The sequence below is a fragment of the Fusarium coffeatum genome, assembly GCF_003316985.1.
Source record: "Fusarium coffeatum strain FIESC_28 chromosome Unknown BRIP53273_contig_142, whole genome shotgun sequence".
NCBI classification, from domain to species: domain Eukaryota; kingdom Fungi; phylum Ascomycota; class Sordariomycetes; order Hypocreales; family Nectriaceae; genus Fusarium; species Fusarium coffeatum.
The window spans coordinates 451,780-470,719 of record NW_022157935.1 but is presented as its reverse complement, the minus strand read 5'-3'; the positions used below and the strand labels follow the sequence as shown (position 1 = coordinate 470,719).

Here is an 18,940-nt window from a genome sequence, read left to right as displayed (position 1 = left end):
CATCAAAACGTTCCACGCAATCCCATGTGGACTCGATTCGTCACGATGTAAGTCACCATATATGTAGATCAAGTACATCAAAATGTTATATAAAGTGGTACGACATCCCTTCGATGCATCGATCGGCAACGCGCAATCGCACGCATTGTTCGCATGAACACTTCTCCTATTTTCTATCAGAGTATCAATGTGTCATGGCATTCTCAAACAGCTTTCGTAACTGGTCCTTCTCCGCTTCCAGCTCTGTCGACAACCCTGGTGCTAGCATCAACACACGTGCCTGAGGAATGGTACCTTCGACAAGGGCCTCAATGTGTTCCGTGCCAAAACCCAATTCTTTCAGACCCTTGGGCTGGTCACCCAAATCTGCAAGAAATTTGGTTATGGCTTCCGCGAGAACTTCACCAGCGCTCTCCCGCTTCACGTTGCTGATATCAACACCAAAGGCTTCGGCGGCCGCCAAGTGACGATCCGGGTTGGAAGCCGCTGTAAACCGAAAGACTGCTGGAGCGGAGACAGCCACAGAGACACCGTGGGGAATCAGGGGCGAAGCGACCTCGTAGCCATCGTGACTGTAGCCTGGGTTCTGGCCTGAAATGGGGTACGACATGCCTGGGTTCAAATTAGTTTCAAGCAGGGGCAAAAAAGAAAACCAAATCAAGTACTAACCGTGACAGAGGTGAACTCCGGCATTACCGAACCCAACGCCGGCCAACGTAGAAGCCAGAAGCATCTTGGATTGGGCCTCAAGGTCATCAGGATTCTTCACCGAGCGGGGGAGGTACTTGACGGTATCGCGAAGCGCATGGAATGAGAAGACATCGGAAATGGGGTTCGCGCCCTGGTATGCTGGACGCAGGATGGGGTTTGTCGGTCTAGGTGTTCTCTCGTTGTATGGAATGGCGGTCCAAGACTCAAGCGAGTGGCACAGAACATCGAGACCCGAAGCGGCCTTGACAGCAGCTGGCATAGTCCTGGTGTTGAGGGGGTCGCAAATACCAAGCGTGGGCTTGAGGTTTCGGTGAGCGACACCGGTCTTTGCTCGCTTAGATACCAGGTCAAAGATGGCGGTTCCCGTTGTCTCACTACCTGTGCCGGCAGTCGTAGGGACGGCAATAAGTGGTGTGAGCTTCTTGTCAACGGGTCGGCCCTTTCCAAGAGGAGCATTGACAAAGTCGAGGAAGTCAGCGTCAGGATAGGCTGAGTAGAGGTTCATGAGTTTGGCAGTATCCATAACCGAACCACCACCAACGGCGAGGAAAGCATCTGGTGCATAAGGACGGACCCAGGCGATAGCTTCCTTGATACTGTTGTAGTGTAAGTGGACTGACTTGAGATTCGTTCGTGAAGTCCAACTTACGAGCTATCCTTTGGCTCGACTCGAACCTTGGAGTACACCTCAAAGGGGATGCCCTCCCGAGTGAGGGCCTCGCGAACTTGTCTCATAGCATCTAGCTTGTTGACGTTCTCATCGGTGACAACACAAACTCGCTGTGCCCCCATGTTCTTCAAGTCCATGCCTACCTCCTGCGTCACTCCAGGGCCGAATCTGATGGATGAAGCAGCCATCTCAAAGGCATACTCCTTCTGGCCTGGGTGCGTAGTTGGCGTGGCATACTTGCGCTGGTGAGCATGCTTTGAAGGGGTAAAGGTTGGTGGCGACTGATGATATCCTGGGTTTGAGTGACAAGGACATGAAGGCGGATGCGTATACTGAATAGTGCGCAGCAGGCTGGTAGCTCGCTTAGCAGCCTAAAGTGAGGTGTGAGTTATCTTGAAGTGAAGCTATTTACATGGCGTCAGACACTCGCCAATGCCCTAGGTTGTCACATACATTAGGAACGACTCTCACAGAAGGGACCATCTTGTCGTTGAGGTTCGATATAAGTGAAGAGATATAGACACAACGACCAGGGTTTTGAGGATTCACTCAGCTCTTCTGATGAGGCGGTTACAACGGCTTGGACGGGTAAGAATAGCTTAACTATTTGTATGCACAACCTCGGCTCTTGGAGGACCAACCCCCAACCCCCGATTGCGGGGTGAACCCAAGCCGATCCGGGGGTGCGATGATGCGGATTGATTCGTGAGGGGAAAGCGGATCTTGATCTCTTAGAAGGAAGCTGGATTGAGAAATTACCTAATTGGGAATTATGCTGACGTCGTGTTGGAAACAGTGTACTGCTACACCAAAATATCATTGTTAAGCTACTATCACAGCATCTAGACTTTTCGGTTGTCGGTTATTTGATGATTGTACACCAATTGCATATCATATGCACACGGATCAATGAAGTATATTCTCTATGACGGTCTGATTCTATAGGTTAGGTGTTTGTATACGATCGAAAGGCACATATTGTTGATGCTAGACCAGGTTACCAGTAACAAACTCACTTGTTCAATTGGTTTTACTGCATCGTTCAATGGCTTAGCTATCAAGTTGTGGTTTAGAATGAAGGAATATCTGTTGATGGATTAAGTTTATACCAAGAGATCTTCAATTGTCTTGATTCATACTAACCTAGACCTGTAAGAACTGAAAACTAACAGATCCCTAACAGGTACCTGTTGGACTATCTGTAGGCAGGTCGCTAGGTACTGTGATTATTGGAAGACGATATCACTTACACGGCTTGAACATTACATAAATTGACTTAACTACAAAAAAGTAGTTTTGTTACTATTATCGCCTATCATCATGGAAAGTTAAGAGTCGTAGAGACTGGAGTATCGCCGGAAATCAGTAGGGTTTCTGGGCAAGATGCTATTAATCAACGTGTTTAGATCCCATCAATACTGTAGCATTTATCGATTACTCGAACAACACAAGTGATGGAAGCTTGACGTGCGCCAGTCTCAAATGTGGCTGTAGTACCTACCGCTGACCTCATCTTGTGGCTTATCGATTGGCTATCGACACATGACTTTTGATAACGTGGCTTACGAGCAGGACGTTATGAATAGTTTAATATATACAGAATTGTGAGGGGACTTAGAAATAGTAGATGACTTATTAAAGCTTTAATCGAATTAGCTTTGAAAGAAAGCTGTCGGAGCCAAAATTGCTGTTTATAGCTCAGAAACTCGTATACTCGTCCCGACTCTAAGCTGCAGTGGAGCACTAGAGGCAGGTACGCAGCCTAAGCAGGAGCAGGTGTCCACCCGAAACCACCTCGAAATAGGGAACCTCCAGCCACTTGACCTCGACCTCGACGACTTGACCTCCAACGACGACATCAGCAATCAATCTATACGTACCATCAGCTCGATCCGACAGCACTGCAAAACGCGCCGCATACTGCGCAGCCGCTCGCTCGATTAATCCTTCGCTTCCGCAAGAGTTCGACACCTAACCCTCGCTCCATCAAACGAACATGCCTCCTTGCTCAACTTGATGCTCTGCGTGATTCCCTACCCCGAACTCCCTCATGGACCGCGCAAACGGGGGTGGCCCCGGCGCAGCAGCTGCTGCCAATAGGGCAGAGCGATTCGAGGATGAGAAGCGCCGCATTATCGAAAGCTGTTTCAACAAGAAGGATGTTGATGGTTCCCGTAAGTCTTGCTACATTGTTGTCAAGCTAGGCTTCATCTGCAGGAGCTCCAAGCCCAACGGATTGGAGATGTCGCTCAAACTAGGCGATTGGAATAGCCTGTACTCGATCCAACAAACTGACAGACTCGGACAGTTCTCGAAACCTACATTACCCATATCCGAATCACCGAATACGGCTCCTATCCCACGACCCCTCCTCCACCTCAAGCGCGGACAGCTGAAAATCAGAAACCTCGAATAATAATCGTAGCTGTGCGCAAATCCGGACGAGTTCGCCTACACAAATCCAAAGAAAACCAAAATGGTACATTTTCGATTGGCAAAACATGGAATCTCGACGACCTAACGCGCATCGAATCCTACACTGGCCCTGAGGCCAGGCCAGATCATCGCGACTGGGCTGGCGACACCGGCTTTCAAGTGACACTCGGAAAGGCCTATTTCTGGCATGCCCAGACGGACAAGGAGAAAAAATTCTTTATCGCAAGTCTTATCAAGATATATGGAAAGTACACGGGTGGAAAGACGCCGGAGCTTGCAGGATTTGAGCAAAAGGAGTATGAGCAGGTTATGGGAGCTACAAGGCGACCAGCCACCGGTGGTTCCAGACCCCCTCCTCCTCCACTGTCTGAGCAAGCTACCAGCCAGAATGCGAGCGCACCTCCTCGTCCTATACACCCTATGCACCCTTCGCACCAAGGCCAACAAGGAAATCAGGGGCGCGAAGGACAACCTTCAGCTGGACCTCAAGATGTCCCTTCATTTATGACACCTCCTTCTCGCCCAGGACACCCGAACCTTGGCGCTTCGCCTGTTGGAAGCTTTGAATCAGGTGCTTCGAGGGAACGTCCGCCTCAACCTCGATGGATGGCCCAGAACAATAAAAGTCAGGATTCTGTCGCTACCTCGTTCACTGCGAGGAGCGATGATGGTTCTAGCTTACCACCACGGTCTCGCAATGGTGTCAACGGACCAGGGTCATATGGCAGATTTGGAGAGCCTGCTGATAATCGTGCACCGGCTGTCCTTACACCTCCTCAACCTCAGCCTTCGCCCAAGTCACAACCGCCAGCCATTCTCTCACCTCCTCAGGGTCCTCCACAACCAGTGCCTTCACCTCTCCAGCTAGAAAGACCGCCCCCGGAAAGGAGACGACCGCCTATGGATCCAACTCGCCCTCAGGATCGAGACTTGGTTCCTCCACCACTAATCAGTCCTAATAAGGAGCCAATGGCCCCTCCGCCTCGCAGCAGCGAACGTGTCGTGCCAAGAATGGACAATGCAAGTCAGAAATCGGCAAACAGTTCGTTCAACGGAAGTTTCCAAGACCAACCGAACCCGCCACCCACAGGAAGGCTACCGGATCCCCCCAAACGGGAGCCACTTCCTACACCTTCTGCTCTCAGACCAGGATCATCACCATCTCGTCCGCCGACTCAGACTCCAAATCCAACTCCAGCATACCAGCAGGCTACAGTGCCAAGCGATACCCCTAGTCCTTTACAAGCTTCAGCTCGCAGACCTAGCCCTGCGCCAGTTCCAGACCCCAGTCCTGCAAAAGCTCGAGGTCCCAGTCCGTCGCCAGCTCGAATACCTAGCCCAGCTCCAGCCCGCGTTCCCAGTCCTGCTCAAGGTCATACACCGAGCCCCGCACTAGCTCTCTCTCCAGGCTCTGGAGGAGGCTCCTCCGATGTCTCGCCAATGACAGTGAGCGTGCCCAGATTCGCAAATATACAGCCGCCAGCTCCTGAGGTTCCCAAGCAGGAAACCCCTCAGCCTGTAGATGAGCCATCACCGGGAGAGCGTTCGGTGGATTATTCCGACCAAGACTCAAATGCATCACCGGCAGAACCAGGTCAAGAAGCAAGACCTGGCCTGGGTCCTATGATTAAAGCCAAAAAGTCCAGAAACGAGATCGCTGGCGCGCTTTGGAAGGCTGCATCCGCAGCAAATGCTGCCACAGCCTTCAAACCCAGACCTGGCGGTGCTGCAGAGCGTATGCGCCTCCTGAAGACCAAGGTAGGAGAGGAGGGACCAGATGGCATCAACAGCGTTGTGCCTGCGCCTCCAAGACCATCTGAGCAACCTACTCCCGAGGAGACGCCCAGAGAAACACCCAAGGCCGAAGAGGACAAACAACTGGAGCAACCTAAACCGGCAGAGCAGCCGAAGTCTGCGAACCGCAATTCTCTGGTTCCTGAAGTCAAAATCAGTCTTCCAACGAGCAGGCCAACTAGTATGCACGGCCCGCCACAGGAAGTGCAGAAGCCAACTGAGCCTGAAAAAGAGAAACCCCGTCGCTCCATTAATGCAGGCAACGATATGAAGTACCTGCAGTCATTAGGAGTCAATCCTTCCATTCTTGACGAAAGGAGTGAGGACTTCGCTCAATGGCTGGATTACTTTGGATGGGTTCCGGGTGATCAAATGCGCGCGCGTAACGTAGAAGATATGAGGACTGACTTGGAGCGTGAACTCAACAAAGCCCAAGCCGGTGGCTGGCTGGCTCGTTTCCGCGAAGAGGACGAGCGTGTTGATGCGATCAAAGCAGGGCTCGATGTTGCCATGGCTGAGTGTGAGGAGTTAGACAATCTGCTTACACTCTACTCCGTCGAGCTTTCGGTACGTATTCCCAATAATCTGTATGATCCCTCACTAACAAGAACAAGACCCTTTCGGAAGACATTGCATATATCGAAGCTCAAGGTCAAGGTCTTCAAGTACAGACCGCTAATCAGAAGCTACTCAAGAAGGAACTCGAGTCTTTGCTCGAGACTTGCGCTATCACATCAAAGGAGCTCGATGTCCTTAGATCGGCGCCTCTGGATGATATCCGCGGTCTGCAAGATGTTGAATCATCTCTTGTCACACTTTATAAGGCTATGGTCAAGATTGATCCTTCTCGCACTAGTGCTGGTCAGGGAGTGGTGGATGTCACAACAGACCCAAACCAAGGCCATGGTCTTAACCCCGACTTCAAACAGATGCGAATTGTCCAGGAGAAGAAGCAGGTTTACGATCAAGAAAGTGCCATGTTCATTGGTAGAGTCGTCGCTTTTATGTCTGGACAGTTTAACCAAGCCTTTACAGAAACAAAGCTTGCTATGGAAGGAGCTTTGGCGAGAAAGGTGGATTCAACACATCACGATCTTGGCCGTGACTCACTTTGGCAATTCAGCCCTCTTATGCTCTACGCCCGGGATATGCATGGTGAGGAGTGGAACCAGGTCATACAAATCTATCAGGATAAGAGTCAGCCTGTATACCGAACAGAGTTCCAAGCTGTCATCGCATACTGGCGTAGGAATGCCAGGAAGTTGACAGGAGAGGAGGGCGAGCTGCTGTTCACATCAGCAATTGAGAACAAACAGGACGGAGGAGGTGTGGCAACCACTGCCAGGAAGCTGACAGTCAAGCGCAGCGGAACTTTGGCCAGAGCCCTCCGATCCCCTCGAGAAGACGGTGGCAACAAATCAAAGGTTGAGAAGAAGCCAGACGACAATAAAGATGCGCCTTACGAAGTCTTCTCAGGAGTTTTGGATAACTTACTTCCCTTGATGCAGATGGAGCAAAACTTCATTGTTGACTTCTTCCATGCATCGACGCTTGAACAAATCGATTTCCCTGAAGCTGTTGCTGCAACGCCACCCTATGAACGAGCAGGTACTGACCTCAGGCGGCCACGATTAATGGAACCCGACAGAGACCTAGCCAGGCGTATTCTGCGTGCAATGGAGGTCATCTTTACTTTCATGGAGTCAGAACTGCTACGTCTCATGGAATGGGTTGTCGGGCAGGATCCTTTGTAAGTTCACATCACCACGACAGGTAAACCACAATTCGTTAACAGTTTTTAGACAAGGTATTGGCGTGTTGGCGACTCTAGAGAAGTATATTGCCGATGTTGGGCAATCTAATCAGGAATACATTAACACCCTCCTACAAAAGCTCCACGGCCATTTGGAAGTTCGGTTCAAGAAGTTTGTCGATGAACAGCTTCGTGCCATCGAAGAAACGAAGGTCAAGATCAGCAAGCGCAAGGGTGTTATTGCATTCATCCGTATCTTCCCTCACTTCTCTAGTGCTGTTGAGAACATGCTGGTTGGCGTTGACGGTACGCTAGCAGCTCGAGGCACCATTGATCGTGAATACAACCGTATACTGAAGACTATGTATGACTCGCTGATGGTCATCGCACGAGAGAACCCCGCGGCTGGCGTAGCGACCAATTCTGCGGATCCAGAGGACAAGGAGGCACTCAATTTCCATATTCTACTGATTGAGAACATGAACCATTTCCTGGAAGAGACGGACACCCGGGGATTGGAGGTCCTCGAGGAATGGAAGGACAGGGCCAACACGACGTACTACGAACACATGAACTTGTATCTCAGTGCGGTGATGCGTCGACCACTTGGCAAGGTTTTGGAGCATCTCGAGAGCATGGAAGCTCAATTACAATCAGGCAAATCTCCCGCAGCGATTGCTGCGCAACCCTCGAACAGCAAGACGGTCTTCAACAAGGTTCTCAGCAACTACGATTCCAAGGAAATCCGCAAGGGTATCGAAGCACTACGCAAGCGTGTTGAGAAGCACTTTGGCGACGCTGACGACCCAGCGCTGAGCCGAGGATTGGTCATAAAGGTGCTATCGGAGTGCGAGCAGTTTTACGAAGAAGTTGAGAGACGGGTTGGCGAAGTGACGACCAACATTTATGGTGGTGATGTCGCTTTCGAATGGCCTCGAGCCGACGTCAAGGCTGCATTCCGCTAAGTTCTGGGGTATAGAGTGAATGGGAATACGATCACATGAATCTGTTGTATGAATACTATAGTTACTATTGGCGTGCTTGATGCGTCATGGGGAGTAAACGAGGCGCCTTTCGTGGTAAATAGGGATGTGTCAAGCGTTGGACGGATGAGTTTTGGTATATCTCAATATATTGCATGACTGACGGATTATGTTCTCTTATATACCAATGTTAGCATTTGTGCATAAAGATGTGCGTAGTCACGTACGCGTTCAATTAATTGATGTTGATATCCAACCACTTTACGCGACAAGACGTGTCTCGATAACTAAGGTAGCATCCTGGGAACCTTAAGCTACGCCACTTAACGCCCTTGGACCTTGTAGCTCCACTCATCCCATCCCGGTCATCGACCTTGATATCGAAGCTGCCTAGATTGCTTGAGTTCAAAACTATCATGTCGTGTTTTATATGTCTATTTAGTTGAACTTGAGTCTTATGCTTATTGTACAAACCCGTCCAAGCACTCGGAAACCGCGATAATGACGCCCAGAACCCGTTCAGGCGGTGCCCCCGCGGAGAGCCGTGTCTATCATTCAACACCAGCGAAACAGCAAGCACAATTCCCGGCGCGTAGGAGAGTCGTACGAACATATGGAAAGCAGAATCGCAAGAAACAAGCAGAGACACCCTCGAAATTACTGCGACAACAAACATTGACACAAATCGATTTTGTGTCTAGTCTCGAAGGACATGACCCAATTGTACTCAGTGATAGTGAACAAGAGGACATGGGATCTGCCAAGGAAGACGACGAAAACGAAGAGGGCGAGAATGCAGAGCCACAAGAGGAAGAAGACGAAGAACCTGTATCGAGTGGGAGGAAACGACGGGCAGCTTCCAAGAAGGCCTCCGCCAAGAAGGACCGAACGAAACGACGACGAACACTAGGAGATGATACCGACGAACAACCCAAGCCGAAGAAGGAAAAGAAATCGTCCCGACGTAAGACTATGGGAGATACACCTACCAGTTCGAACTATCACACACAAACGTTGACCCAGTTCCTCGGCCGCGATACACCTCACGCTGAACTGATCAAGGATTCCGAAGACGAAGACGAAGATGATGGATTCCAACAGTGGCTGGCAAATCCAGCGAGTCCAAGCCCGCAGCATATTCGAAAAAAGAAAAACGTCTCGCCCGTCAAGACTCCAAAGATTCTTAAGTCGATATTGAAGCGCAGGCCAGAAGAGGCACTCACAGATATACCCCCTCCACGTGAGGAGTCTGTTGTACCACAAACACCACAAAAGCAAACGCCCGGAAAGCGAGCCACATCAGTTGAGATACCTTCGTCAAGTCAGCTTTCCGCGCCGCCAAGCATATCATCTACGCCTGCTAGTCTCATGCTCGATCGTTACGGACCTCCTGATCGTGCAGAAGCATCACCGGCCAAAAGAAAGATGTCATCACCTGCTGTCCTGTCGCCGCTTAAGGAGCTGAAGGGTAAGCCCCGGACGACCACAACGCCGCGACAGCATGAGCGCATTATTCAAGATTCTTACGCCACCGACAGTTGGGGTTCAGCTAGCCGTACACCTCTACGGGAACTACCCGTCGACTCGCCAAATAAAACCCCTAGAACACCGAAAGGCAGCATTGAGCCGCTGGAAACATCTTCTGGACTGGACGAGGTGGAGACGCCAACCAAGGCGCGCAGAGGCGTTAGCACCGAACTGGGCGGAAGTCAAAGAAGTGGTAGTCCTACACCAAAAATGAAGAAAGTGTCGCCCGGCGGCAGCGGTAAGAAGAAGGTTATGCTGGAAATACCTGATTCTGAGGATGAAGACGATGAAGACTTTGGCTCTGATGAGGATGGTGAAGGGTTTGGCGATGAAAACGCCGAGAACAACACATTTGTCGCTGGAGCTGAGACGCAGCTCATTATGAGCGAGATTGCTTCATCAGAGGAAGAAATAATGAGAGCATCATCATCTTCTGCACAGCCAGCGTCTGTTACTACTACTAAGCGACAAGCTTTCGCGACCATAACTTCAGAAGAGTCTTCTGGGTCGAATGGACAAGGATCAAGCACATCACTGCCACCCCTGAGTTCACGAAATACAGAACTCCCTCCCCCCTCTTCAACACCCAAAGCCAGGAGCCGTCCAGCAAAGCGCGTTCGCAATCCCATCCATCGTCCCCTCCCACAAACTCAAACCCAGCCGCTGGAATCTCAGCGTGTACCGTTGGCCACGCTGCAATCACTGCCGCCTGCATCTGCTCGCACAGATGTCCTGCTTCCACTAACTCAAGACATCATTGACGATGTTCTAGAGGGCTACCAGGCTGATCTCATCCTCAATTTCAAGATACCTGCACAGGTGGTTCGCTTCTGGCTGTACGATGGGGAATTATTGCGCTTTATGGCATGCGCTGACCCTGGTCGTGTAACCGAAGGCCCAGCTTGGCGTTACCATCTGACCCAAGTTTATGAGCTGAACAACCCAGTTGAGGGTGACGATATGCGGGAAGAAGGTTGGATCGATGGTGACGTCGGCCGCTACGTTTACTTCCCCCCTGCTATCGTTAGTCAGTTATTGTGGAATTTGCGCCATGCTCTCTTCAAGGAGGGCGCTTCGCAAGAAGTGCCAACACAGATTCTAGATGAAGACGACAGTGCAAGAGTCGATCTTTTCGCCAACTCGTCACAGCCTCTTCCTCAGGCTAACAATCCCACACCTACCCCAAGCATGAGTGTTTCGCAGCAAGTCGAAGCTCAACTCCAGACCGACTTTGCTCAGTCGATCCAAATCCCTACATCGGACGACATTCTCGTCCCCTCGACTCCCGAGGAAGAGAATAACGATAAACAACACACCACTCCCCCAACTACCCACGTCACCTCCTCTCCCACAACTATTAAGCCTCCGCCTCGCCGAACCCCTCGGGCCTCTCGCGCTCCCCTAAGTAGCGCATCCAAGTTACCTGCTGTGCGTCCCTCTCAAGCAACCACTGTCTCTCAAGCTTCCACCCCTGAGAAGCAACACTCATCTTCCATCCGTCGCCCTCCACTACACTCTTCTAGCAGCATCGGTCTTCCGGATAGTCTGCTGGATGGGGACGATGAGGATGCTGCGCTGCGTCTGCCCGATTACAATCCAGGCTCTTCGCAGCTGTTGACAAAGAGTCAAATGCTGCCTGATAGCCTCTTACGTGATGATGCGAGAGTTCCACCCGAGATTTGGGACTCGGACGAAGAAGATGAACGACTGTAGAATGCTGGTGCCTTTATGACTTCTCCCATTGTTTTATTGCGTTGTACTTTTCTGTCTAGTTATGTGGCTGGCTTACGGTTCCAGAAGGGCAATGAATGGGCTCACTCTTTGGTCATGTATTTACGAAATGCAAGTTTGGTGTTGGGTGCATTGACAGAAAGGATTCACGAGTAATAAATATTTTCAAGACGTGTATGCACGCAACTGCTAAATTATTCATTGTTTCATTATGCAACGCGGTGAGGCATGGCCCAAATACACAATTTCATCTGCGACTACTCTGCCTAGAGGCGGTTTTTTTTTTAAAGTCTTCTTCCCCGTCCAAAGACTTCAACGGTTTGCCATGCCATTCCAGCAATTGTCATAAAAAAGATAATCCTGCGCCAATCCCCAAGCCATGCAATATTGTGCTTCTGTCAACACAAAACAAAATGCACTGTCTAATTCCTTCGTTCCAGTCCGTCGCAGGGGTAGTTTTGTTTCATCAGGGCATAAAGAGAACACGGAAGCTTTTCCTGCCAAGTCATCAAAATAAACGAGTCTCATTTGTTTTCGAGGCGCCACGGATGGTGCATAGCATCGTATCGTAGAGCATCTCATAAAATAGCCCAATCTAGGATAGATGGAAAGCTCCCTGGCCTTCCTTGACAGCTGTAAAGAGTTGCTTCTTCATGGTCTCAATAGTAGAGTAATCTGGGAGCTTCAGATAGTTGACACACGTCATGACACTAGGCAAGTAGTCATCGGACGTATATGGGTCTTCACTGGGTTTGCAGACGACAGTGAACATTGGTGTCAATGATTTGAAGCCTAAAAACGTTAGATACCGTTCATGAGATTCACATAGCTGGCACTTACCTCCGATCGGAAGCTTGGGACTTCCAGTTATGAATTGTAGGAAATCTCGGCGTTCTGATGGGTTGAATCCACTCATAGTCTGGAGCAAATTCTTCACAGTCTTGCTGTCCATGTTGTAGCCGTGATCGGCCTTGATAGAATCAAGTAGAGCTAGTAATATGTTAGTGAATACCACATGCGCTGGCATGGAAAATTACTTACTTTCAATAGACCAGTCTTCGTCGACGCGTCCAAACAGGGTGACAAGCTCATCTGGGGTGAAAGCACTCAGTGCCGAGTAAGGGAAGACTTGTGAGAACCCAGCACGGAAAGCATCGACTTGACGACGAACACCGGAACCGAGAGTCATATCTATGACCTTGTCTAGGTAGGCATCAACATTGTCGATAGTGACTCGTTTCTGTGAGCCGTTGTCCTCGAGTTGGATGTTCGGATACCCTGGCAGGGTGAAGTCGAGGCACAGGTCGTCAAGCTTAACACCATCGATGGTGATGTTCTCTGTATCAGCGACCTTTTGTGCGGGAGTGCGGCTGGGGTCTTCGTCGATCTCCTTTTTAGCCAAAGAAAACTGCTTGATGGCTTTCAGCGACCGGGCCAGGCCCGGGTCAACCATTCTGACGGCTCCCAAGGACGGCTTTACTCCAGACACGGCATCTCCAATCCTGAAGAAAATAGGATTGAAGTGAAGGTCAATGATTCGCGAGTCGATCATAGACCGCGCAACAAACTTTCCAAGCATCTTGAACAGATGTAGAATTCGCTCTCCATTGGGTGTTCCAGCTTCTTCGTCACTCTGAGGTCTGGGGAAGAGCCCGGTGGCCCCGGACACGAACTCGTCAGAATCATTTGTGTCAACCTCGCGCCATAGCTTGAGCTTCTTTTTCGAGAATTCTCGTGACACCGTCGAGTAGAATTCCAGCGTAGGGCCGAGACCGGTGCCCACCTCCTCAAAGTACTCAACCTCCAAGATACTTTGCGCAGCACCATAAAGCTCCATAACCTTCAAAGCTGATTCCAAGATCTTTTGACGAGAGATCCTGACTTTCTGTCGCTGAAGTCGGCCAAGGAATGGTCTCTCATTGTTTCGATCTCTTCGGTTCTCCTCTGCTGATTGGGTGCTCTGCCACCTGGTCATCGATCTGGCATAGCCGAAGGATGTAGACTGCAGGAAGAGATGTCGAGTTTCAAATGGGAAGAGGAATGGGTACAAACGAGCAAGATCCTCCGCCCAGCTAGGAAGACAATTACTAGCAACAATCAAGGGCTCCTCTAACTGTCGGTTCAGCTTTGCGGTAAGCTTCGTGTTGACGAATTGAGACAGTGGCTCAACATTGAGGCCGATGATGCTGTTCTTCTTCTCGACCAGAACGTCTTCGATGTTGGAGTTGAGATCATGAAGAATGTTCAGCAGTCGTAGGATTGATGAAGTTGTAGGGTGCTTTGCGAGCGACGCAGGAATTCCGTGCTCATCCTCGCCGTCAGCCTCGGAATTGGAAGTAAACGAAAGAGTTTCTGCCGGTGGCGGTCCAGGGACCCGTTTGAACTTGATGGGATGGATAGTCGACCAGATATTTCGGCCGAGATGCTCATCCGAGTTGGACGCTGAAGTGTGCACAGCGCGATAAATGGTAGTTTCGTTAGGAATCAGCTTGCCATCAAGACTGAATTCAATATGCCAGTCTTGGGGCACAGCCTGAAGAGCAGAAGCATAAGACATGGCCCTTGACGATGACGCTGCCGGAGTAGGTGTGCTGTGACCTCCAGCTGGAGGGGGTCCACCACGAGTAGGTGCACCAGATCCGGTCGGGGTCGCGATGCGAGTGCCGTCTTCTTTGCGTGCTGTCACATGTCCGCCCGTAGCTACCTCCATGTTTACAGCAGATGTGTCACCAGGAGTCGACTCCGTTTCCATATCCTCTTCAAGCTCCCCAACAATGGCGTCCAGTGCACTACTCTCTCCTACGTCTTCATCGTCGGTTAATTGCTTCTCATCAGCACACTCTAGTGTGTCCTGCATCTCGTCGTCGTCAGTTGGCGGAGGCCGAGGAGCTGGGGGTGTGCTTGCCGCACCATGCCGTCGCGAGGATCGGCGAAGTGCGCTTTTATCTCGAGACGGCCCAGCAGACTGGTCTGGTGTAGCAGGAGCGGCCTGTGACTTCGACTTGCGGGTAGGTCGGGAACCTGACGGTGTTGGAGCAGCAGGAGGCGGGGGTACTGGAGGGCCACCTGAGAATAGACTTCCGTCGGCTGCCGCTAGGCGGGCTGCTGCCGCACTGCTAAGAGGAATTCCGGCAAGACCAGCGGAACTGGCCATTGCTGCAAGCGCTCTAGCAACTCCGTCTCGACGGGAGGCACCACGGGGCCTCTCGGTGATACTGATTCGGGGCCGCAAGTAGTCGTCTAGGGATTTGAAGGTTGCAATAGCATGGATCGATACCATAATATTTCGGTACGGTTTAGGGATCTCCAGTTCGTCATCAGCAACGAGACGAAGTCTAATTTGTTTGCCTAGCATAGACGCAGGGCTACTGTGGTTGCCATCAAATGTGTTGTGATGCACCGTGATAACCTCAAAGTGCTCCGACCTACTGAGCAAGTCCTGAAGTTTGTGGATCATGACACTGAAGGGGGTTGCTGGAGACTCTGCAGTCGCTGTTTTTGGCTTCGACTTCACTGTATAAGCCATGAAGACTTCCAAGAACGTCGACTGAGCGGCGCGAGCAAGCTCCTCGTCAGGATTGCTGAAGATCTCGAGGAGAACTCGGACGAGACCTGACGAGAGAAGTTCTGCGCTCGTGACACTCTCTAGGACGTCTGTATCAAAGTGTGACGCAAGTGTTGTAAAAAGTTCCTTTCCTTTATCTGCTGAAACACTTCCAGCTGATCGTTTGAGATAGAAGGTTTCAAGCTCACCGGCCAATTCTGAAAGAGCATCAAGAATTGTTGTAGCCTTAGCCTTCATCGCTTGACCGTGACCCTCAGTTTCGTGGGTCTCGAGGAATTTCTTGGCAACGTCTCGCGTTCGGGACTTCATAGAGCGAACATCAGAGATGAATCGGCCGAGGGGAACCTCGAGAGACACAGTAGATCCTCGGGAGCTAACCGGGGACATATCGTCGTTGTTCGCCTCGCCATTTTCATTATCGTTTTCTTCATCGTCGTCCTCATCATCGTCAGATGATTCGCGTTCCTCGTCATCATCGTCCTCGTCATCATCGTCCTTGTCATGCCCAGATTCTTGTTCTGAAGAATGTTCGTTCTCTTGATCCGCTGTTCGTTCATCCTCGCTCTCTGGCTTTGCGCTCTTGTCCGGCTTCTCTTCAACAGGGTCCTCTTCTTCAGCGATCTTGGTGATTTCTAGGAAGACGCCTTCGCGGTAGAATTGGTAGCGATAAATCTTGTCTAGTCGGCTAAGCAAGAGCTCTGCAGCCTGGAGTCCGAGCATGACGAGAGATGCGTGATCTTGTTGTGAAAGAATAGATGCCAGAAAAGAGGCGTAGGGAACAGGAGTCAACGCCTCGACCAGGATGTCCTCGTCCAGGTTGGAGAGCATTTTCAGCTGTGCTGTGAGCACTTTTTGGCGGACGCTCAAGTTAACCGTACTGGAAAAGGCGTCCGTCAGAGTAGGGAAAATGATAAGAGCGAAGCGGCGGACTTCGTCTTTGCAGTCTTCCAGAAGCTCGATACGCTTCTCGTTTGTAGTCCTGCGGTTTCTTCCTCCGCCAGATGCTGGGTGTGGCGGTTCTGTAGAGGCGATAAGCTCGACGAAATCCCCGAACGACGGGTCGGCATTGCGTGGCAGGTTGGGAAGCAGTTCGCAGATGACATTGAGGGTCTCGATGATTTGCTCTCGGGGTCGATGAATAAGGGCCTGCATGATTACAACACTGTCCAACTTTGAGGCAACATCCTCAGTGCCGCTTGGTGGTGACACTCCTGTGAGAATCTGGTACAATGTCTCCACGACGTTAAGCTTGAAGAGCTCGGCTGAAAGCCGAGGGCTCGCTCGTGCGGTGAAAGCCAAAACTCGGAGGAACTGAGTGTGGATGCTAGAGCTAATCATGTTGGTCGTACCAGGAACAAGAAGTCTGAGTACGCCGCGAAGAAGATCCACACTAACAAGTTCTTCCAGCTTATGAGGATGATACTTGAAGCTCTCTACTATACCTGACACGCAAAGCGAGGCTTGTTCGACAACACGCTGGTCATTGCTGTTGAGAACGTTAAGAAGTGTAGGCATAACATCCCGTACAACTGGGAATGAGTCGTCGGGAATGTTGCGACAGCAGTTGGCGGCGGTGGTGACAGCAGTTCGTTGAGTGCCTGTAGCAAAGAAATCGAGGTACGAAAGGCACGCAGTAAGACCTCCCTCGCGAACAATGCTCGTAGGATACTCAACAGAAATCTTCTCCAGGGTGCTAAGGGCCTGTTCGGCCAGATCGATAAAAGATATTTCGAGGAGCTTTTGGCACAGTACTGGGACGGCGTTCCCATAGACGACGTTCGCAACGCTGGCGGGCAACGCCTCCATTAAGTTTGCCAAAGACCGACAAGCGAGTAGCATGATCTCGGGGCTTTCTTCCTTGTTCATGAGCGTAACTAGTTCCTTAACGAAGGCATCAGGAGAGAAATGGCCAGAGAGATTCTCTTCGTTCGAAACCAGAAGAATTTCTGAGAGCTCCTGCAGAGCTATCAGTTGCTCCGAGAGGTCGTTTGATCGTAGGCTGTTAAGGAGTTCTCTGAACCGTGATGTAAGGCCGGACATCATCCCCGTCAGTGCTCTCAAAGTGCTAGACAGACTGCCTGGAGGGCCACCAAACCCGCCGAAAGGATCGTCATCATCGTCGTCGTCGTCATCGTCATCGTATCTTCGTGACCCTTCCTCATCGTCATCATCGTCATTGTCTTCACTATCGTCGTCGCGATGTTGGTCGATGGGTGGGGGAGGAGGCGGCGGTGGTCCTGGGTCCTTGTTTTCGTCGGTACCCGTCATTGGTGTATCTTGGTCAACGGCGCTGTCGAGGTTTCGCTTCGATCTCCGTGTGGTTAGGGTCGAGCCTTGTACTGACTCTGAGGTCATGGTTAGTCCTGTGATTGAACGATGTCACGACGCTTGCGTCTTCCCTACTAACCTTGTGTAGATCCAGTGGGCTTCTTGGAGCGGCTGGATTTTCGGCTAGAGGAGCCGGATGGAATAGATGATTCTGCAGGATTCGCAGACCCAGGTCTCTCGTTGCTAACAGAAATTAACATATTGCTTCCGCGTAGCGAACTTGCGCAAGATGGTATTGCAGACTTACTCTGGGCTGTCCATCTCTTCAGTGGGCTTTGCCTTTCGCCTAGCTCTAGGTGCAGGTTGGTGATTTTTGTTATTGGTGGAGGGTGAAACGGCTTCGGGGATCTTTTGTCTCTTGGACCGTCGACCTGAAGATCCAGATGTTAAGGCGTTACTCGGGCTCTTCTCAGTAGCGAGACCTTTGCGCTTTCGTGAGGCTGGGGTGGTTGAGGTTGCGGTGGTCGGGACGTCAGCAGCGGCAGGAGCAATAGCGTTGGTTTGGGCTGCCTGACTCGCTGCTTGACGAGCCGAAGATCTGGTGATTCTAGAATTCATAATTGTCGTAAGCTTTGTACTGACGATGCATGGGGAAGAAAAGGCAGAGAGTGTGTTTTAAGGTGAAATCGTTGGGGTATTGTGAGGAAGATGAAAAGGGAGATGAAGAGAGGAAACACAAGCACGAGCCGCGACCGAAAGTCAAGTGCTTCAGAGATATTGTTTGCTTGGTCGCCCGGGTCCTGCTGGTCGAGGATGGTAGGTTTGAGATACCCGAAGGCTGAGCAAGTACCTGCACGTTGCAAGATAAAGTTCAACCAAAAGCTAAGCACCAGATGAACCATCAAACACATATGAAGGCAATGATTGACTACGGCAAAACGGCGGCTTGGGTCGGAAGGATAAATGGATTTGTTGTCTCGAATATTCGTGGTGAATCAGCGACGCAACGCAATGCAGCAGCGGCGGCGGCCAGAGTCGGTCAGTGCTGGGACGACGAGGGTGCCTGTCCCGTACAGTACCTGAACAGGCGAGGCCAAGTACGAATGACGTGGTGACAGCTGCGCGAGACGGTGACAAACACAAAGTGAATGAAAGGGAAAAAGTGAAGTGGTAGATCAAGGGTCAAGATGGCTAATGGGGAAGGATAAAAGGGTTGGCCCTACCTCTGGGGAGCGGTGGTAGCGGATAAGGTGGCAGTTGAGGTTGTCGAGGTAGAAGGAAGTCGCACTTCGTTATCACCTGCCGATGTTCGTTCTGCCATGCCCAGACGACCTACGCCATCAGGAAGGCAGCGGGCGGGCGCGAGCGCGGCGGGGTCGTGATTTCTCGCCGGGAGTCGAAAAGACGATAGATAGACAATTGGTGAGACGGAATAGCGATATTGGCAAGTTAGGTTAGGTTAGTTACGGTGAGGGGAACTGTTCCTCTTAGGTATTCGGCGA

The 18,940-nt window shown here is 50.9% G+C and overlaps 4 protein-coding genes across 4 annotated transcripts; 2 read left to right on the top strand and 2 right to left on the bottom strand.

The window, feature by feature from the left end:
* Positions 1 to 184: 184 nt before the first annotated feature.
* Positions 185 to 1,864, bottom strand: FIESC28_06686 (uncharacterized protein; the record flags this gene model as incomplete). Its single annotated transcript, XM_031160829.1, has 4 exons — positions 185 to 612; positions 670 to 1,307; positions 1,361 to 1,752; positions 1,835 to 1,864. 4 exons carry the CDS (start codon positions 1,862 to 1,864, stop codon positions 185 to 187), a joined length of 1,488 nt encoding a protein of 495 aa, XP_031015207.1.
* Positions 1,865 to 3,431: 1,567 nt separating this feature from the next.
* On the top strand, positions 3,432 to 8,329 carry FIESC28_06685 (uncharacterized protein; the record flags this gene model as incomplete). The annotated part of the gene is made up of 4 exons (XM_031160828.1): positions 3,432 to 3,555; positions 3,690 to 6,178; positions 6,226 to 7,361; positions 7,414 to 8,329. The coding sequence occupies 4 exons, from the start codon at positions 3,432 to 3,434 to the stop codon at positions 8,327 to 8,329; spliced, it is 4,665 nt and encodes a 1,554-aa protein (XP_031015206.1).
* Positions 8,330 to 8,848: 519 nt separating this feature from the next.
* On the top strand, positions 8,849 to 11,587 carry FIESC28_06684 (uncharacterized protein; the record flags this gene model as incomplete). Its single annotated transcript, XM_031160827.1, has 1 exon — positions 8,849 to 11,587. The coding sequence occupies one exon, from the start codon at positions 8,849 to 8,851 to the stop codon at positions 11,585 to 11,587; it is 2,739 nt and encodes a 912-aa protein (XP_031015205.1).
* A 613-nt stretch (positions 11,588 to 12,200) lies between these two features.
* FIESC28_06683 (uncharacterized protein) lies at positions 12,201 to 18,056 on the bottom strand (the record flags this gene model as incomplete). Its single annotated transcript, XM_031160826.1, has 5 exons — positions 12,201 to 12,397; positions 12,446 to 12,595; positions 12,647 to 17,515; positions 17,578 to 17,681; positions 17,746 to 18,056. The coding sequence occupies 5 exons, from the start codon at positions 18,054 to 18,056 to the stop codon at positions 12,201 to 12,203; spliced, it is 5,631 nt and encodes a 1,876-aa protein (XP_031015204.1).
* Positions 18,057 to 18,940: the final 884 nt, after the last annotated feature.